Source organism: Grammomys surdaster, unplaced genomic scaffold (genome assembly GCF_004785775.1).
Source record: "Grammomys surdaster isolate TR1022 unplaced genomic scaffold, NIH_TR_1.0 342, whole genome shotgun sequence".
Lineage (NCBI taxonomy): Eukaryota > Metazoa > Chordata > Mammalia > Rodentia > Muridae > Grammomys > Grammomys surdaster.
In genome coordinates, this window is record NW_021604761.1 from 790,070 (window position 1) to 808,442 (window position 18,373).

Consider the following 18,373-nt stretch of genomic DNA (forward strand, 5'->3'; position numbering starts at 1 on the left):
GCAGCTGCACGGTGGGCAGGCTGCGGGGTCAGTGGCGTCGTGCGCTGCCGGTACCCCAACCCCTGCCGGCACGGCACCCGCGGGCCCTGCAGCCGGGCCACCCCCGCCGGCCTCCTCGGCGCCGGACATCGCGGCCGGCCGGCCCGGCGGGCGGGTGCCGGCGCGCTCGCCGGCTGGAAGTTAGGGTCGCCGCGCGCCCCTGCCGGCTTCTCACTACTGCGGTGACCCCGCAGCCTGCCCACCGTGCAGCTGCCTCAGTGGGCCTGGCCCGCGCGTCCTCCCGCAGCCGCCCCGGCCACCAACCCCGGCGCGGCCGCCATCTTTGTTTTCGCTGCGGACCCCCCCACGCCACCGCCCCCTCGTCCTCCTGGTCACGTGGGCTCCGCGCAAGCCAATGGAAGTGCCGCGAGGGCCAAGATGACGCGGCGGCCACCTCCAATGGAGGAGCGAGAACGCCAGAGAGCCCACCCACCCTAGAAGGTGAACAGAAGGGGGTGGGGTCCAGGAGGCTACCGCGAGAGGGGCTGGGGGGAGTGGGGGAGAGTCCGCCCTTGGAGAGGTACAGTCAGCTCCGGGGTATGAAGAGGTACCCAGACTTCAGACTCCTCGAGAGTGCAAATCGCCCCTAGTCTCCATGTTCAGGGGGGTGCCTGTGCCAATATGTACAGAAATTCGGGCTTGTGTGCGCAAGGTTCTGGCCTAACTGACCAGAGTGTTGGAACACGATCTTGAAAAACTCATCTACCACCACTCTTGCGTGACAGATAAAGGTCAACAAGATGCAAGTACAGGAACAGCGAAAGATTGAGTGTACACTCCCTAACCCACCTCTTCGTCCCACCCTCAGAGTTGCAGAAAGAGTTGGAGTAGAAGAAAGTAGGGGTCTTAAGATATGTCTTGCACAGACAAGAGGGTGTCAAACAGGTAGTTATCAAGTCAGTCCAGAGGGATGTGCAGTTTCTGGGAATTGCTGAGGTATAGCCCTCTTCTACCCTTTATGAATTCAGCCATCAATTTGTGAAGGTCATTGCCCCAGAGGGCCACCTGCCAGGTCCAACAAGGATATATGCAAATTTACTAAGTCCCAGGAAACCAAGGCCCCAAAACTCTCTTCTGAGCAGGGAAGTTTTTATTTTTTTCTCTTTTTAAAAAAATGTTTTTCTTTCTTTTTCTTCTCTCTTCTTTTTCTTTTCCTTCTTCTGCTTTTCTTTTCTTTATCTTTTTTAAATACAGGGTCTCACCTAAAGACCTGCACCACCACGCCCGGGACTCTGGGGTTCTCTTGGCAAGTCTGCCAGGATGCTAAAGTAAATAATGCCTTATGCTAGTTACACCACACCACCCATCTCCTTTACTTAGGGAAATCAGCTGATACCCTGGAGGCTTTAGGAAGCTAGCTCAAGAATAAGCAGATTCCATACTCCTGTATATTCCTAACATTTATTGGAAATCAGGCCTCTGACTCACAACCACCTTCCTCCCAGAATCAGGCCCCAAGTGTCCTAAAGACCTGTTCTTTGCATTCTGGTTTTAGGTAAGCTTCCACACATGCATGACCAGAGAAGGGATAGCACCCAAGTTCTGCCCAGTGAAACTATAACAGGCTCACTTTAAGAGGAAGGACAGCTTATCCCGAAGAGAGCCTCTACATGTGGACCAGTAGGAGGCATAGTAGTACCTGGCACAGAAACTCTGAGTTGCTGTCAGTGTCACAGTCACTCCCACTGCAGGCGTTGTGTGTGCAGGGCCCGGCAATAGGCCCAACTACCTGCAGCCAGGGCCCAACGACAGACATCCTCCTTTGGTAGCAGTAGCAGCCTGTCCTCTTCCAGCCGGCTCAAGAGGCCTGCCACACCCAGCATGGCACCCCCCCACATCCCATAAGTGTTGGCTGTGAAAACAGCCACAATAAGGATGGTCACGGCAACCACCAGCAGTACTGCCTGCCCAGCTACAGAGCACCCTTCAGGGCCAAGGTGGTCACCAGCCACTGCCAGCACCATGCCTCCTCCCAGAAGCACGTTGGCAGAAGAGCGGTCCCCATTCACCCAGTGAAAATCGAAGGCCAGAAGAGGGAGACCGATGACTGTGGCAACCCAAGCTCCAGCGAGGCAGTCTTCATGTGTGTTTAGCCCTGGGGCCAACACAATGATGGCAGCAAAGGTCTGGAGCAGGAAGCCAGCAGCTGCTCCTCGACTGGACTATTGACACGGGGAAAAATAGACATGTTAAGGGAAAAGAAGCCATTTAAGAACAGCCACTTTTAAATAGCAATGAGTTTGGGACAGTCCAGAAATCCCTGCCGCCCATGCCTCCCATCACCCTCTTTCTAGTCTAAGGATCTACGTAGTTTGTGAAAGTAAGAATATTCACCTGTACAGAGCTCACCGCTGCATGCAGGGACACCCCTGCCAACACCAGGTGGGACAGGACAGTGCTCCATTCATCCCTGGGTTTGGAAACCATGACACGTTGAATAGTTTGAGGAGATAGGAAAGGAATCTTCAAATTTGGAGAGAAGTAAGCACAGTGGCTGGCGATCTGGAGTCTTTAGGGCAGCTCTTCAGGAATCTCAAATTCCAGAGACCTTTGAGTAGACATTAGAAGAGATTCAGCTCCAAACTTTTCGGAGCCCTGAGGTCACTGGACTCACCTGCAAGGAAGAAGGACTAATTTACTGGGAAAGGGGAATAAGATTGGAATCTTGGCGCCCAAGCGGGGTGTCAGGCCAGGGACTCGGAACGGCAAGAGGAGTTATTTCTTGCCGTGGCCTGGGCACGGTCCTAGATACGGTCTTCCACGCAGTAGACGGGAAGAAGCAGCAGCGAAGGCCTGCCTGCCGCAGGCAGCGCGCAGCACCTGGAGACGCGGAGCGGAAGGCCCGAACCCGCCCACAACAGTCGGCCTCGCCTCCTAGCCCGCCCTCCCGAGACGCGGACTGGAGCAGCCGGCTTACATCCACCAACGAGAGGTGCTCGGGCTAGAGTGGCGGGGCGGGGCCTGTGGAGAGCCGTGGGAGGCTCTAGAGGGGTGGGGCTGGAAGCATGGAGGTCGCGACCAGTTGTTCAGTGCCAGTTTGTGGTTTAGATAGGGTCTCTTTACATAACCCTAGCTGTCCTGGAACTTCCTGTAGCGGCTGGCCTCAAACTCACTGAGATTTGCCTGCCTCTGCCTCCTGAGCGCTCGGATTAAAGGCATGAGTCACAACCCATGGGCTTCAGTACGGGTTTGCTGGAGCACTGGGATTGTGAAGGGTCCATGGTCTGAGCCGGGGACGTAGGCGAAGCTTCGGGGCAGTAGGCTAGGACTGAGAAAAAAGAGGTGGCGCTTCGAGGGGTCTAGGCGGAGCTGTGAGTCGGGATGGGGTGGGGCTTCGAAGGAGTATTGCTTAGCTGTGGGAGGGGCGAGGGTATGACCGAAGGTGAGGTCTGGGCGGGGCTGGCTCCGGGGAGGGGTGGAGTCTGGGCTGGGCTACCCGGGGAGGAGAGGTTGTACACCTGTGCTCCGAAGGCTCCGTTCCCCTGCGTGTACCACGGTGGGGGTCTCCGAGGGATTCCCAAAAGAGGCTAGACAGCGGCTGGAGTTCTTTGCGAAAGAGGGACTAAAAAACGCTGGATAGGGCCTTAAGTACAAGTTTTGCAGTTCCTTGCAGTCGCTCCTCAGTGTGGGCCCTCCGCCCGTGGAAGATCGTCCGTGGGGGCGATCGCCGCGAGCATGCGCATGGGCACTGCGGCGGGCGGGTGCAGAGACCTGGTGCGGGGACGCGGGGCGGCGCGAAGCGGTGCTCTCTGCCGCCCCGCGCCCCCATGTACGCCTTTTACTCTCTGCTCATCTACATCTTCTACAGTCTTTTCCGCAGGGATGGCGGGGCTGCGGCGGTCTCGGACCCCGGGGACCCCACCCAGGTGAGCGGCGTAGGCCTACATCACGATTGGTTACCACCGACCGTCATTCGGAGATCTGGTCGTGGCTGACCTGTGCAGCTTAAGTCCTTAGGCACCTGCTCTGGGAAATAGTACTGTTCATTGACCAGTATTGTCTCTGTGTATAGGTTGTGGGGTCAAAGATCTCAACCCCAACCTCTTGGCCCATTTCAGAAGCGAAAGAGTCGCACATGGTGCCAGCCCCCTCACTTGTGCCCCATGCTCTCTTCCCAGAAAAGCGGCGGCCAACCTAGGGGTCGTCGCCGTCCGGATCAGTTCACATCAGAACTGTGGACTGAGCTGAACAGCCTGGCCGGTAGGTGCATGCCAGGAGCTGCTGGGGAAGGAAGGGTCGAGGCAATCCCCGCAGTTGGAGTACTGTAACCTCACCTGAAGGGAGAAAGGCCTCCCCTCCATTCTAGTGATGCAGAATGCCTTTTCCTTCCTCACTCAGGCTGCTCAGAATCTGAGGATGGCCAGAAAGGAGCGGAGGGTGGAGCAGCTGAGGTGTCCCTGGAAGAGGCACTCATGCGTCTTGCTGAGTTCCTCTCCCTCCAGTTGGGGGCAGAAGAGAGCTGTGGGACGACTCCTGACCTGGGCAAGGTGAGCAATATCATCTCCAGTTACTCCTTTCCCTAGCCTCTGTGGTCCTCACATCCCAACTCCTTTGCTTTGGTTCTTACTTCCTTCACAGCCTGGTGAAGTCCCCCCACTGTTGACAGTAACAAGTCAGCTCTTGGCCCTTCTGGCATGGACACGGAGCCCCCGGGGGAGGCAGGCCCTGCTCCAGGGGACTCAGCCAGCCTGCCCAGTGCAGCCCTCCACTCTAGATGGTCTGTAAAGAGTATCACCAATAGTGGAAGGAGCAGGATTTATCAGAACTGGCTCTGCTCTCTGTACCAGGCATCTCCTTACTTATAACTGGGCCCATCTCTCTCCAGGGTCTCTGTCACAAGAAGAAAGCTCCTCTCAGCCCACTCCCATCCTGGATGAGGTACTAAGGGATGAGCCCCAAGAACACCAGCCTCCGCAGTTGGAGGAGGAACAGAGAGTTTGGCAGCGGTTGGAGCAGCTCATTCTTGGACAGGTAAGGAATGCCAGGGACTTGGGCAGTGGTGAGATCCAAAAAGGGATTCTGTCCTGTCACTGACTCCTCCACAGCTGGAAGAGCTGAGACAGCAGCTGGAGCAGCAGGAAGAAGAGCTGAGTAGACTTCGTCTGGGAGTGGTGAGTGGGAGTGTTTTTGGGGTGGGCATAGGGGACAGGCTGAAAAGTCAGGAATTTCAGGTGGGTGCTGATGATATCCCTCTCTGTCAGGGGGTGACAGATTCAGAGAAAAGAGTCCAGCACCTCACATTGGAGAATGAAGCCTTGAAACAGAGCTTGAACCTTACTCGGGACCTCCTGCTGCACTGGGGGCCTGGCCCACTCCCCAGACCTCCCCAGGTACTCTGCCATTCGGCTGCTGTGGTGTCTGCAGTCCAGGTTCCTGTACACCTGGTATCCAGCAACAGTATCTCAGCCTCCTCAGGACTTTTATGTTTGCTTTAGTGGGGGCCATCTCTAACTATGAACAAAGTCAATGAGGTTGATTGTTGTAGAAATCACCCCCTAGCCCCATTCTTGGTCTCTCTGAGTAACCTCAGGAAAACAAAGAGCCTGGGTCAGGGAGCCTTGCATGGAGTTAGGTACCGTGGATTTAGCCAATTCTTGTTTTGGCCTGAGTCTGTGAAACAAAACTATAGGATACTCTTTCCTGAGCTTGCATTTGGCTCCATGGCCCATCTGGTTCCCGCTCTCTATAGGAGGAGGCAGGGGCACTGTTGGAGCTGCAGGGACAGCTTCAAGAGGCCCAGGACACCACAGAAGCTCTCCGAGTCCAGGTGGGCTAGGGGACCTAGGGATGAGGAGGGATGGGAAACTGGGAGATGAAGTCTGGGGCAGGGCCTGGTGCCCGTTTCCTCAGTGACAGAAGTGGGGTTGGGAGGGACAGCTGGGGGTACAGGAGCTGCAGCTGCAGGGCCTTCGAGGGGCCCTCCAGCAGCTCCAGCAGGAGACAGAACAGAACTGCAGACAGGAGCTGCAGCAAGTTCATGGACAGCTGGCAGGTAAGGGATGAGAAGGTGGCTTCCGGGAAAGCTCTGCAGTCTGCTTTCTTCCCTCTCAATGGCCTTCCTCCTCTAGGACTTCGGGCACGGATGGCCAGCCTTCGTCAGGGCTGTGGGGACCTCCGAGGACTAGTCAGCACCTTTACCCAGAGTTGTCAGGGCTCGCTGAGTGAGGCTCAAGGCCAGGTCAGGATCCTTCCCCTCCTAGTACCTTTTCTGTAAGCAGTCTGTTCACTGTCCGTTCCAGGGAAGCCTGTTACTGTTCTTCCCTTCCCATCCTTCAGGAGCAGCCTATACTAGTGGGCCAGTTGTTGACACTTGGATCAGAATAATTTCTGAGTAACCCAAAGTGTTCTAATTTTTTTTTTTTTTTTTTTTTGTGGTAGGAGAATTAAGACAGATTTTCTCTGTATGTCCCTAGCTGACCTGGAACTCACTCTATAGTCTAAGCGGGTCTCAAACTCAGAGATCCACTTGCCTCTGCCTCCCAAATGCTGAGATTAAAGTACACTCTGCCACCACCTGGCTGTGTCCTCATTTCTGTACTATGAAAATCGATAATTGCTGGAAAGCCCAGAAGGACAGATGATAGCATGAATATTCTTGCCTATGATTCCTAGATTCTGTTTCAGATCGACCAAATGATGGCCTGAGGTCCATATCTATTGACAGTTGTATGCCACTACAAATGACTGTTTTGCTCTCAGCAGCCCGCTTCAATAGGACACACTAACACCTTTGTTTTCCTCACAGGTTTCCTGGGCCCTTGGGGCTTTGTCAGCTGGAAAGGCCAGGACTCAGTTCCCAGAAGGGCACCAAGCACCCCCAACTGGCTGCTCAGGGCGCCTTTTGGAACTCAAGGGTGAGAATGGCTTTAGGAGTGGAGCCCCAGTGACTACAGATTAGGAGAAGAGCTCTCTATGTTTCAGGGCTAAGGAGGCAATATGCTGATGCGATCTTCAATGCAGGGAATATTCGTGTTCTGTGTCGGCTGAGACCAGCCGAAGGGAAACCTTCCAGCCTAGTGAGCGTGGAGCCTGGTCAAGGGGGAACCATCACCACGTGCTACCGAGGGCGCCGGCATCGCTTTCGCCTGGACTGGGTCTTTCCTCAAGATGCCAGCCAGGAGGAGGTGACAGCTACCTTTGCATCTGTCCTGACCCTTCCTCCGAGTCCCCTGCATCCAGAAGAGGTCCATTCCCTCTTCCATGCCCATCTGAATACCTAGATGGTGGGAGGCTGGGCTCCATCAGGGAAGGGAGCCACTGAAAGTACTTGGCTACCTAGCTGAGTGCTAAGGAAAATGCCTGTCCAAAGTGAGTTACTACCCGTGTGGAACTGGCTGTAGAGCCCCGATGGTTCCCCAGTGGTGGCTGTGAGCCTGTGGGTGATAGCTTGGAGCCTCTTCTGCCCAGGCTTCTACCCATCTGTGAAGGCAGAGCTTCTATTTGCTTTGTAACTCCAAGACAGGCTAGGTGGGAGCCCCAGTGCTCCCCCCCACCCCCCGCTCTGCTCCGATCCTACTCTTCCCATTTTTTTCTGGCCAGACCCCAGTGGAAAAGCAGTCTACCCCAACTTGTTTCACACATGGTCTCCATTTGCACATAAAGTGTGCTTCTGGAGCTTCTGTGACTGAGATGAGGGCTCAGAGCTGATAGGGGATTAGGTAAGAGACAGAGCTGGCAGTGAAGACCCATGCTACCTGCTGCTCTCACAGAGACGGTGTAGTGTCTAGCAGGGACAGACTCACTGACTGATTTCCCACCTGCCTCTGTCTGTCTTACACTCACCCCTAGCATCATTTCCCACACCAAACTGCAGCCATGGACAGCTCCCTCGACTCTTCTGCACTGGGCAATCGATCTGACAAACTGGACCAGATGTAGCTCTCAAGAAGTTTCTCTCATCTGTTCTCTCACCTGGGTTTCCCATTTTTGGCGCTACCTAGCCCTGAACTTTTTATCCCCACTCTGCTAATTTTAGACACTGTTTATATGATCACCAATCAGACGTGACAGCCAGTCAATCCCTAAAGACCTTCTCATATGAAAGCTGGCCGTGTAGTCACTCAGAAGGCTCTTATTGTCCCCAGCATAGTTCTGTCCAACAGGTTGAACGTTTCAGCCCCGTGTCTTCCTCAGCTGTTTCTCTGAGCCTGGTTTCTATAGTCCTTCCTTGTCATTATCTCCTATACCCGCAGAGGTCCTTCTTGTTTGTTTATTTGTCTGTTTTTAAGACAGGGTCTCACTGTGTGTCTCTGGCTGGTCTGGAACTAGCTATGTAGACAGCCTGGCCTCAAGCTCAGGTCTGCCTGCCCCTGCTTCTCGAGGATTGGGGATTAAAGGCATGCACCACTCCTCCCTGTTTAGGTTTATTATTTTCTCATCAAGTACTACTCCAGTTTCCTAACACACATTTCCAATTGTTGCCATAGAGAGGAATGACCCAAAAAAGCACAGAAAGCATGATCCGTCCTTGGTTTTTAGTCACCTCAGGTTTTAACCTGGAAGTCTAGCCCTAGCATCTAATAAGCTCTTGACCTCTGCTCTCACTTACCCCACTGGTCTCTAGGACTCTACATTGTCTGCCAGACTGTTGTTTTTGTTATGCCTCCGCCCTGCTGATTCTTAAGGCAGCCGCTATACAGAGAAAGGGAGCTACTTCCCAGGGGAGTTACACTTTGGTCACATTTTGCTGACTGCACTTACTACCCTTCCAGGTCTTGAAGGGGAGATAGGGAAGGACTGAGAACACTTCTCTCACCTGTTTTTTGCCCCCAGGTCTTCAGGCAGCTGGAACCAGCTGTGTTGTCCTGCCTCCAGGGGTACAGTGTCTGCATCTTCACTTATGGTCAGACTGGGACAGGGAAAACTTACAGCATGGAGGTAGGTTGGAGCTTGCACTGGGGGTGGGGGTGGGGGAGACTCAGGGCTTTGTATGAGAGTCCAATATGGCACTACACACTGTCGTCAGGGCCCACCTGAGGACCCTGGCATAGCTCCTAGGGCACTGCAGTTGCTGTTCCACGAGATGGGGACTGGAGGGCACCACCATGTGACCCTCAGCATGGTGGAGATCTACAACGAGACGGTCAGGTCAGGGATGCGTGGGCGGCTTTCTCCTTGCCCCTGGCCCAGGGTTCTGCAGCCAGCTTTAAAACCCATAGAATTAAACCCACCCTCTCTCACCAGGGACCTCCTAGCTACAGGGCCTCCAGAGCGCCTGGTAGTGAGGCAGGGACCTGCAGGGCAGGGGGGAATTCAAGTGGCCGGCCTCACACACTGGGATGTACCTAACCTGGAAACCCTGCACCAGGTAAAGCTGCCCTCCAGAGCCCGTCTTCTTCCACCTAGGGGCAGGGACTATATAGATATACCAGGTCAGCCTTGATGCTTTGCTCTCCAGATGCTGAGTCTGGGGAGAAGCAACCGAGCTACAGCAGCCACTGTCATGAACCAGCACAGCTCACGCTCCCACGCCCTAGTTACACTGACTTTACGTGCAGCATCTCCTCCTAGGGCCCAGGGTATCACAGGTACCACTGGTTGTGCTTAAGTCCCGCTGAGTTTCCAGCTCACAAAAGGTTTCCATCCACATCTGGTTCATTTGCCCTGCAGGCACACTCCACCTGGTGGATCTGGCAGGATCTGAACGGGTGTGGAAAGCAGGGGTGGCCAGCCCGGTACAGAGAGACCCGAATGGCGCCAGGCGTCTGCGTGAGGCCCAGGCAATCAACCGCTCCTTGCTGGCATTAGGAGGAGTGATGGCCGCGCTGCGAGCTCGGAGGCCTCATGTGCCCTTCCGTGACTCACAGCTTACGCGCCTGTTACAGCCGGCGCTCGGGGCGGGCACCACTGCAGTTCTACTGCTGCAGGTGTGTCCCTGGGGTAGTGCAAGCCTAGGGTGCTGCCACCAGGACTGTGTATGAGTTCCACTCTCTTGTAGATCTCCACAAGGGCGGAAGATCTCGGGGAGACCATCTGCTCGCTCAAGTTCGCCCAGCGAGTGGGTCAAGTGGAATTGGGGCCTGCCCGGCGCCGTAGAGCCCCACGCTCTGGAACTCCCTCTTCTCTCAGTACCGACACCCCACTCACTGGAACTTCCTGCACCCCTACACCGTCTCCTGGCAGCCCTCCCAGTCCCAGCCCCAACAGCTGCTCTGGCTTGACTCTTCAACCTCCAGGGGACCTGCTTCCCTAGATCTGGGTCAAAGCCCCTGGAACTGGGCTTGAGAACATACCTCTGCTGGCAGAGGTAACAGTGAATCCTATACCCCATTTCCCAGGGCAACCTTTAAAAACAAAAACTCCGGGGCCCTAGCTGCCCCCAACAGAGGTCTACAGTTTCCCCCTTCCTTTTCTTGATCTGGCCACAGAATGTTAGCTTTGAGAAAGGATTGCCTCCACCCTTCCACCCCCAGCTGAGCCACAGGCCTTCAGTTCTCTTATCGCCATTTGCCCTTATCTCCGAACACAGCAGGGGAGCCAGAGCTGCAGGAACCAGACCCCAGACCAAGTGGTTTTCCAAGTCACCACCCTGCCCCCAATATCAGACTTGGAATTAAAATGTTGTAAATTCCTTTACTGTTAATCTCTCCCCTCCTTCCATTACACCAAAATCACGGATGGTCCAGTCTTTCATTTCTTAACCCTGTCCCTGAAAGGTGCTACCTTCTACCCAGGCAGTTGAGAGAGGGCAAGACTTCAGATTGGACCCACTTTTGGCTCTCCCTCCCCCAGCCTGGAGCCAGGAAGGCATGGTGACAGAGGGATGGATAGATGGATGGATGGCTTGAGGGCCTGAGAAGGTGGGATCGAGAGGAGACACTATCCAGGCTGAGTCCGCTCTCCAGATCCAGATCTGGTCCCCGAGTGTGAGAGCGTCAAAGGCATTGATGGGCCAGACCTTCCTATCTAGCAGAGACAAAAACCTTTCTGGAGTAACTTAATTAAAGCTATGGGTTTTCAGCATGCCTGTGCCTGGTGTTTTAAAGCTCCTAGCTCGGGTTTGTCAAAATGATATCCATGGGTGAAAGAGAGAAGCAGCCCTTTCTGCCCTAACATATTACAAGCTGTACCAGGAGAGGAGCCAGCCTGGGGCGGGAGTGGCCAGGTCCCTAGGGTGGCTGACCCACACGTCATAGATGCTCTTGTTGGGTGGTACTCCCTGAAAGAGGGAATCTAGATCACAGAGCAGGTCCTGGGACCCTTGGGATTCAGTACTCACGCTCCAGTAGGCTGGACTGGCTGAAGATGGGCACCGGGGACAAGAGGGAGGAGGTAGTGTGGCCAAGGGCATTACTACATTGGGTGTGTAGATGGGCAAGTAAGAAGTGGGTAGCTGTCCCCACAACGAAGCTCTGCTCCCCCTCCTGGACATTCCTATGGAATCTGGGGAATCCTGAAGTAAGTGAAGGGGCCAGGAGCCTTGATCTGGGGAAACAGAAGGCCTCATGACTTCCCCTTGGGAACTCTCCCCCTCTATTCTTGTGGGTCCAGGAAGGGAACAGACGGGCCACGGAGGCTTATCAGAGGAGCTAGAGGGTCCAATGCCCACCCCTTCTTCCCCCTTTGACAAGGTGCCTGCCTGAGCTGGGGTGCTCTGTCCAGCTAGCCCAGGATTGTGGGGCCATGTGGATTCTTTCCCAGGGTTCCCTAGCAGGGACTTGATGCTGAAATCCTCCTTAGATGGTGGCGGGGGACTGGGTGGCTGATAAGGCTGGCCGTGGAGCACGTAGGGGCTCAGGTCCTTGGCGAAAGCTCTGTTTGTGCCCCGGTTCTGCCATCGACGGCACAGGGCAGTGTTCTGAAGGCGCAGCGCCTCTGCAGGAATCAGGCTCACGTCCACCGACCAGAAGTTGCCCTTGGCCTGGGGCTTTGCAGGGTCCTTGGGCACCTAGAGAGTGATTGGCTTGGGTGTGGCTGTTCTACCCAGAGATTCAGGGTTTCCGAGCCCATGCTGCCCCCGGGATTCGATCATCGACCATCCCACCTTACGGAAGCACCGGTTAGAGGAAAGGTTGTGGCGGATGGAGTCCTTCCAGCCCTCATAGTCGTCCCTGAAGAAGGGGAACACTGCCTGGACCTGACGGATAATCTGAAACCAGGCAGTATTTGGCGCGGTGAGGTGGGGATTGGAAAAGTACCCTCTCCCTCTCCTACAGCCGACCCTGGGGCATCTCTTCTCTTTGCCTGAGGGCAGAGTGAGTAGGGGTTGTGGGAGAAGGGTCTCAGGACTGGTCTCACAGGGAAGGAAGAGTGGGCTAGGCAGAGGCCAAGCGTAAGCCTACAGTAAGTGGGGATCAGGCCTGGGATAGTTGTGCCGCCCCAAAGCACGAGGGACTCTCTCACCTGAGCCAGTTTCAGCCTGCGGAAAGGTGCGGCCTGAATTACCAAGGCGATCATGGCCAAGTAGGTGTAGGGGGGCTTGTCATGCCGTAGGTACCTCTTCTTCCTCCTCTTGGGGGTCTTCGAAAGAGACTCTGCCTCTGGAGGCCTCAGCTGAGAGTTGTCTTGAGGCCCCATGCAAGGGAGGTAGCCCTGGGCCGGCGCCTGGACTAACTGGGGGCTCAGTAGTCGGACTGTAAATTGAGGCTAGGTCCCAACCCGAGGCCATGCTGGGGCAGGCAGGCCAGGCCCTTTATCATTCTGATGAAAGGGGGAGGGGTGAGAGAAAGAGGCTGTGGGGGAGGGGAAGATGTGTGGGCAGCCACAATTAGCAGGTTTCAGTTAATCTTGAAGGGAAGGGCAGAAAAGATTCCAGTAGGGACTTTTGGTGGCCTCCAAAATCAGTCTCCACTCCCAGATTGCCTTTGGGTGCCTTGGCATCCCCTATAACCTGGAAGGAAAAGCCCTTGAAAGAGGTCTACTTTAGGATACCTTTTCTGCCTAGGTCCCGTCCCTAGTTCCCATTTAACAGACAGGAAGTGACTCCTTCAGCCAACCTACCCCAAGAGGGATGGGGGAATTCCTAGGAGTTCAAGACAAAGCCTCTCCTTAGGTGGGGAGTCTGTTTGGGACTTGATGGGGGTGGGGTGGTGGGGGATACAGACTGACAGACCTTCTGTACTGAAAAGGAAGAAGTAGAGTCTGTTCCCAGAAATGAGAGGAAGCTAGAGACTAAGTGATCTTTCCAGGAGTGTGCTGCAGGCGGCGCCATGAAGGCATGCTCATCTAATTGGTGGCTCTATCCTTGGGTTCAGTCCCCATCCGCATGTTCTAAACTTTACCCAAGTTCTCCTGGCTACTACAAGGGGCAGGTTTGCATAGAGGGTCTGATCAGGGCACTGACAGCACAGGTTGGTGTCAGAGCCGACAATCCAAGACCTCTAAAAGCTTTTGAGAATTCACCTTTTCCTGTAAAGCCCCTCCCCATTATACCATCAAAGGACTGAGACACTTGCTGGTGCCAAGAAAGATACAGTCATGAGTGTAGGAGGGAGTGTGGACACACACGGAGTTTGAACACAGTGGGACTTCACTTCCTCTGACAGTCATACTCCTGGCTGGGTTGTGATCTCATCTCAGATTCTTCTTTTAAGCTCTCATCTGTCTTCCTCCAGAATCCTATCACCTGCTGCCTCTCTGCTTTCCGTTCTCAGGGCTCTAGCTGAGAGTTGCTGTGTCTCATCTGGCAAATATCCCTGGCCTATTCACTAAAGAAATCATTCTCTCCGGCAAGTCTGAGGTCTCCCTTTCCACTGGTCCTTCCGTGCTTCCAAGTAAAGCCTGGCTCCTTGGTGTGACCTTCAAGGCTCCTCATCTCGGCTGCTTCTCCCTGACTACAGTGTCCCAGGGTCCAGCCATCACCCATCCCCTGGTATTGGCTGCTCCATCTTTCGACCAATGATGTTTCTGCTTTGAAGAATGGACTCCTACCCTTTTATCAAAGAATAGGATAAATAAAGATCACCCTTCCGGGAACACCTGAACACTTGCCCTTCCTGCCCCACCCGGGACGTCAGGGTGTTCGTGTCACTGAATAAAGCACGGAAAAAAAACCTCCTCCACAGCATCAACCAATAATCTACCGGAGCTGACCCCGCCCCTGTCAATCTACCGGGGATGACACCGTCCCTGGAGGGCGCTCCTTAGGCCCCGCCCTTGCACAGTGGCTCTGCCCAGCACTCCCACCCAGCACCGCGGCTTCCGCTCTGGACACCTTGGGCCGGAAGTGTCGCGTTGCCATGGCGAGGATGGGCGCGGGGCCCGCCCCCGTGGCGCCTGGAGGAGCGCCGGGCTCCAGGGTCGGCCCGGCCGGGTTCAGGGAGCGGCCAGTGAGGTTCCAGGTGAGAGGGCCGGCGATTGTGAGTGAGGGTCGGGCCTATATGGGAACGCAGGAGAGGCCCGACACCGCTGGGCGGGGTATAGCGGGTGAGCCAGCGCCGGTTCTGCGGCCCGGTGCTGGCTGGGCAGTGAAGCGGGTCGTGAGGGGCCTGGAGAAGGGGCGCCAGCGAGGTGGCCAGCGGACGGTGTTTTTTTTGTTTGTTTGTTTTGTTTTGTGAAACCTATCAGTGAAGGTAGTTCTTGCAACTTGTTGGTCGGGTAAATCCACCGACAGTCTTCATTCTGACATTAGGACAGCGAAGGGACTTTCCTATACTTCATGTGGGCTTTGGAGTTCAGTAAAAGCACACTAGAGCCTCCTATGGTTTCAAGTGCCCCTTTCCTGGAGGCTGTGCCGCATGGATTGTGGTTAGGAGAGGAATGTAGATCAGCCTGTGAAAAGTGTTTGGGCTCCTTTGGGTACCTTACTGCACCAGTGCTGGAGGCTAGAGACAAGGAGGATTAATTATTACGGGTGCAGAAGAGAAGTGTGTGTTGGCTTACTTCAGACTTGGGACATAGAGCAAAGTTAGCTGACGTCTCATTGTTCCACCTTTCTTTCTTCCATATCCTTAGTTGGGGGTGCAGGTAGAGGCGAGAAGACAGATCTCAATGAGCCCTCCTAAGTGTCTTTGCTCCCTAGGTATTCCCTTATAGGATTGGGGTTTTCTTTGGAGGCTTTGTCTTGCTTTAAGCAGCCTGGCTCTTTAGAAGACCTCCTGATTCACTTCATGGAAACCAGAGCTGCCACTAGCCCAGCATGGGAGCAGATTTGATTGAGGGACTGTTGGCCTAGTGAGACCTGCCCTGACTGCTAGCTTCATATTGTCATGGTGACGGGACTTTCTCGGCTCTCTGAAGGGCTGCTAGTCTGCCTCTGTTGCTAGTTTTTGCCCAAGGAGGGTTTTTTGGGAGAGCGGGGTGAGGGGGGGTAGGGGTGGGGGGGTGTTTCCTCTCCTGATACCTGGGTTGACTTTCTTCCTTGTTGGCTCAGGCCTTCCTGTTCCCCGCCTCCTTTTTTAAAGGAATAATTCTTTTAAGTATTATTTATTTATCGTTTGGGGTGGGTACATGTCATGGTGCACGTGTAAGTGGTTAGAGGATAACTTTGTAGGTCTCCTGGAACTGTCATTTTATAGTTGTGGTTACTGGGAACTAAACCCTGGTGCTCTGGAAGAGCAGCAACCAGTGCTCTCAACCTCTGAGCCATCTTACCAGTCCCTTTACTATTTGTTTTTGAGATTGGGTCTCACTACGTAGCCTAAGCAGGCCTTAAACTTACAATATAGATTGGGCTAGCCTCAAATTTGCAGCAGTTCTCCTGTCTCTGCCTCTCAGGTGTGGACAGGTCATCCAAAATCCAGTCATTTCAAGTCATTTTTTGCTTAAGGGCTAGGTAACAACAGACTGACCCCATGGTTTCCTGAATCCTGGGTTAGAAATCAAAATTGCTATATATACAGAGGAGACATTTTTAAGAAGAAAGAAACCTTATTTTAAAAAAAGATTTATAAAAAAAATTATTATTATTAAAAACATTTTTAAAGGTTTATTTCAACTTACAGCTCATAGTCCATCATGAAACAAAGTCAGGGCAGGAACTCAAAGGAGGAACCTGAGGCCAAGAACTGAAGGAGAGACCATGAAGGAGTGCTGCTCATTGGATTGCCTCCCGTGAGTTCTAGGTCCCTTGAGACTGAATTACAGACAGTTAGGAACTGTTATGTGGGTGCTGGGAATCAAACCTAGAGGTCCTCTGGAACAGCAACCAGTGCTCATAAATAAACCTCTGAGAGTTGTCTCCAGTCTCTCTATTAGAATTTTTTAAAACTATATTTTGTGTTTGGGTGGTTTTTTGTTTTGTTTTGTTTTGTTTTGTTTTGTTTTTGTTTTTAGAGACAAGTTTCTCTGTGTAGCCCTGGCTGTCCTGGAACTCACTCTGTAGACCAGGCTGGCTTCAAACTCAGAAATCCACCTGCCTCTGCCTCCCAAGTGCTCAGATTAAAGGCGTGCGCCACCACCGCCTGGCAGGTGTTTTGTTTGTATGTATGTCTATATACTATGTGTGTAGGAGGCCAGAAGAGAGTGTTGAATACCCTGTGACTGGAATTAACAGTTGTGAGCTACTGTGTCAGTGCTGAGGATTGAACCTGGATCCTCTAGAAGGAAACCCGTGCTCTTTTTCTTTGTGGGTGGGTGTGGGTGTCTCTCTGTGTAGCCCTAGCTATCCTGGAACTCTGTAGACAGACTGATCTCAAACTCAGAGGTGTATTTGCCTCTGCCTTCCATGTGCTGGAATTAAAGGCATGGGCCACCAATCCCCAGTGGGAAGCTAGCACTCTTAACCACTTAGACCAATGTTATCTTTATTACTTTAAACTATGAGTATGTGTATGTCTGCATACGTTGAGTATAGGTGCCCTCGGAGGTCAGAGGTACTGGATCCTCCTAGAGCTAGAATTACAGATGATTGTAATCTGCTCAGTGTGACGCTGGGGATTTAACACTGGTCTTCTGGAAAAACAGCAAGTGCTTTTAGCCACTGAGGATCTAGTCCCCCACACTTCCCCTCCCCCCCCCTTTGTTCTGAGACAGTCTCACTGCATAGTCCTAGTTAGTTTGGATCTTGCTATGTAGACCAGGCTTAGACTCACAGAGACGTCTGCCACTGCATCCCTAATGTTGGAATTGGGATTAAAGGTGTGTGCCACCCCACCTGGCTAGTCTGTCATCTTTTATCTCCTGACCCAAACTGAGTTCACATAAAAAAATCTGCAAGGCTATGGCTCACAGCTTTGATCCTACCACTCAGGAGGCAGAAGCAGACAGATCTCTGGTCAGCCTGGTCCTAAGAGCCAGTTCCAGAACAGGCAGGACTATACTAAGAAACCCTGTCTTGAAGAACCAGGGGAAAAAAAAATGGAAGTAGTCCTGTTTTATCCTTTTGATGGTGTATAGTAGCTGTAGGATATTCCGGTGTGTGTGTGTGTGTGTGCATGTACGTGCTTGTGCTTCTGTGCACACAAACCATGTCTGGTTTGGTTTTCATGCTGCTGTGCATTGAACCCAGGGTAATAACCCAGAGCAACAACCCAGGGCATCTCACTTGCTAGGCAAGTACTCTGTCACCTACTACTTCAGTTTTCCCCCCCTTTGCTTTGATGGAGGGTCTTACTGTTTAATTCAGGGTTGCCTTAAACTTGTCATCCTTTAACCTCTGCCTCCTTGTTGGGATTTCAGATATGTGCCATCACTCCCTGCCCCAGCACTCGGGCTTTTATTTCATGAGACGGTGTCTTGCTGTGTACAGTCAGGCTAACCTGGAACTGAGCTTCCGAAATCCTGTGGTAACAGGGAGTAGACCACCATGTCTGGCTTCTGTTTCCAAAATTTTCAAGATAGAAGGTTTGCATCCATGAAACAAGAACCCCTGTTCCTCCTCCTCTAGATGCCAGAAGGCTGTGCTGTAATCTGCTTCTAGGAGTTTCCATAGTACGGGTACCTGACATAGGTGGAGTCAGACAAAACCTGTCCTTTTATGTCTCACACTTTTGTAGCATGTATCAGCATTCCATTCCTTTTTATAGCTGGGTAATATTCCAGCTATACTGTGAATGTGCCCAGTCTTGTTTGTTCCTGTGTTGATGGTACTTGGATTGTTTCCTGTTCTTTTCTGTTGTGAATGCTGCTGCTATGAGTATAAATGTGTAGGTAACTGACTCCTAGTTTGTCTTCTGGGAATGTGCCCACAAAGTAATATGGTTCTTTTCCTTTTCTGCTGCTGGGTTGACAGAGCTACATCTCATCCTTTAACTGTGGTTCACAGTCCTGTAATACAAAAATGGAAATAATATCAATCTTTCTCTCTCTTCACTCTCTTCAGAGTGAGGTGTGCAGATTAGATCATTTTGTCTGTGGATTTCTTTTCTTACCTCCTGTACTCTGTGAATAACAACCATCTTCAAAGGGTAGCTGTGCGCTCTCGCTCTCTCTCTCTCTCTCTCTCTCTCTCTCTCTC

The 18,373-nt window shown here is 53.1% G+C and overlaps 4 protein-coding genes across 7 annotated transcripts in view; 2 read left to right on the forward strand and 2 right to left on the reverse strand.

The window, feature by feature from the left end:
- Nucleotides 1-2,857, reverse strand: part of Cyhr1 (cysteine and histidine rich 1) — a 16,291-nt gene extending 13,434 nt beyond the window's left edge. The window contains exons 1-2 of the mRNA XM_028778808.1: nucleotides 2,374-2,857; nucleotides 2,049-2,201 (exon numbers count right to left, since the gene is read on the reverse strand). Coding sequence (XP_028634641.1) covers nucleotides 2,049-2,201; nucleotides 2,374-2,466 — 246 coding nt within the window. The 5' untranslated portion in view covers nucleotides 2,467-2,857. The remainder of the gene's footprint in view (nucleotides 1-2,048; nucleotides 2,202-2,373) is intronic.
- A 949-nt stretch (nucleotides 2,858-3,806) lies between these two features.
- Nucleotides 3,807-11,001, forward strand: Kifc2 (kinesin family member C2). The gene is made up of 18 exons (XM_028778830.1): nucleotides 3,807-3,905; nucleotides 4,158-4,239; nucleotides 4,378-4,526; nucleotides 4,618-4,756; nucleotides 4,865-5,010; nucleotides 5,085-5,150; nucleotides 5,241-5,369; nucleotides 5,729-5,806; nucleotides 5,917-6,031; nucleotides 6,108-6,217; nucleotides 6,785-6,893; nucleotides 7,000-7,163; nucleotides 8,812-8,916; nucleotides 9,005-9,126; nucleotides 9,223-9,346; nucleotides 9,437-9,566; nucleotides 9,649-9,905; nucleotides 9,977-11,001. Exons 1-18 carry the CDS (start codon nucleotides 3,807-3,809, stop codon nucleotides 10,229-10,231), a joined length of 2,379 nt encoding a protein of 792 aa, XP_028634663.1. The 3' UTR covers nucleotides 10,232-11,001.
- Foxh1 (forkhead box H1) lies at nucleotides 10,592-12,719 on the reverse strand. Its single transcript, XM_028778829.1, has 3 exons — nucleotides 12,382-12,719; nucleotides 12,023-12,127; nucleotides 10,592-11,926 (listed from the first exon to the last, which is right to left on the reverse strand). Exons 1-3 carry the CDS (start codon nucleotides 12,553-12,555, stop codon nucleotides 11,096-11,098), a joined length of 1,110 nt encoding a protein of 369 aa, XP_028634662.1. The 5' UTR covers nucleotides 12,556-12,719; the 3' UTR covers nucleotides 10,592-11,095.
- Nucleotides 12,720-14,236: 1,517 nt separating this feature from the next.
- Ppp1r16a (protein phosphatase 1 regulatory subunit 16A) overlaps nucleotides 14,237-18,373 on the forward strand; it is a 25,003-nt gene continuing 20,866 nt past the window's right edge. For 2 of the 4 annotated variants that reach the window (XM_028778835.1, XM_028778834.1), the window contains exons 1-2: nucleotides 14,253-14,318; nucleotides 15,921-16,029. The gene's annotated coding sequence lies outside the window, so the exon portion shown is untranslated. Of the gene's footprint in view, nucleotides 14,319-15,920; nucleotides 16,030-18,373 lie in introns of all 4 variants that reach the window. The other 2 variants (XM_028778833.1, XM_028778836.1) reach the window with 2 other exon arrangements.

Coding starts and splice junctions, on each gene's coding strand:
- Kifc2 (XM_028778830.1), top strand. CDS start 3,807: ATGTACGCCTTTTACTCTCTGCTCATCTACATCTTCTACAGTCTTTTC. Junction 4,757..4,864: donor GCAGCCCTCCACTCTAGATG/GTCTGTAAAGAG, acceptor ATCTCTCTCCAG/GGTCTCTGTCACAAGAAGAA. Junction 7,164..8,811: donor AAGATGCCAGCCAGGAGGAG/GTGACAGCTACC, acceptor TTTTGCCCCCAG/GTCTTCAGGCAGCTGGAACC.
- Foxh1 (XM_028778829.1), bottom strand. CDS start 12,555: ATGGGGCCTCAAGACAACTCTCAGCTGAGGCCTCCAGAGGCAGAGTCT. Junction 12,128..12,381: donor GCAGGCTGAAACTGGCTCAG/GTGAGAGAGTCC, acceptor GCCTGGTTTCAG/ATTATCCGTCAGGTCCAGGC. Junction 11,927..12,022: donor CTAACCGGTGCTTCCGTAAG/GTGGGATGGTCG, acceptor ATCACTCTCTAG/GTGCCCAAGGACCCTGCAAA.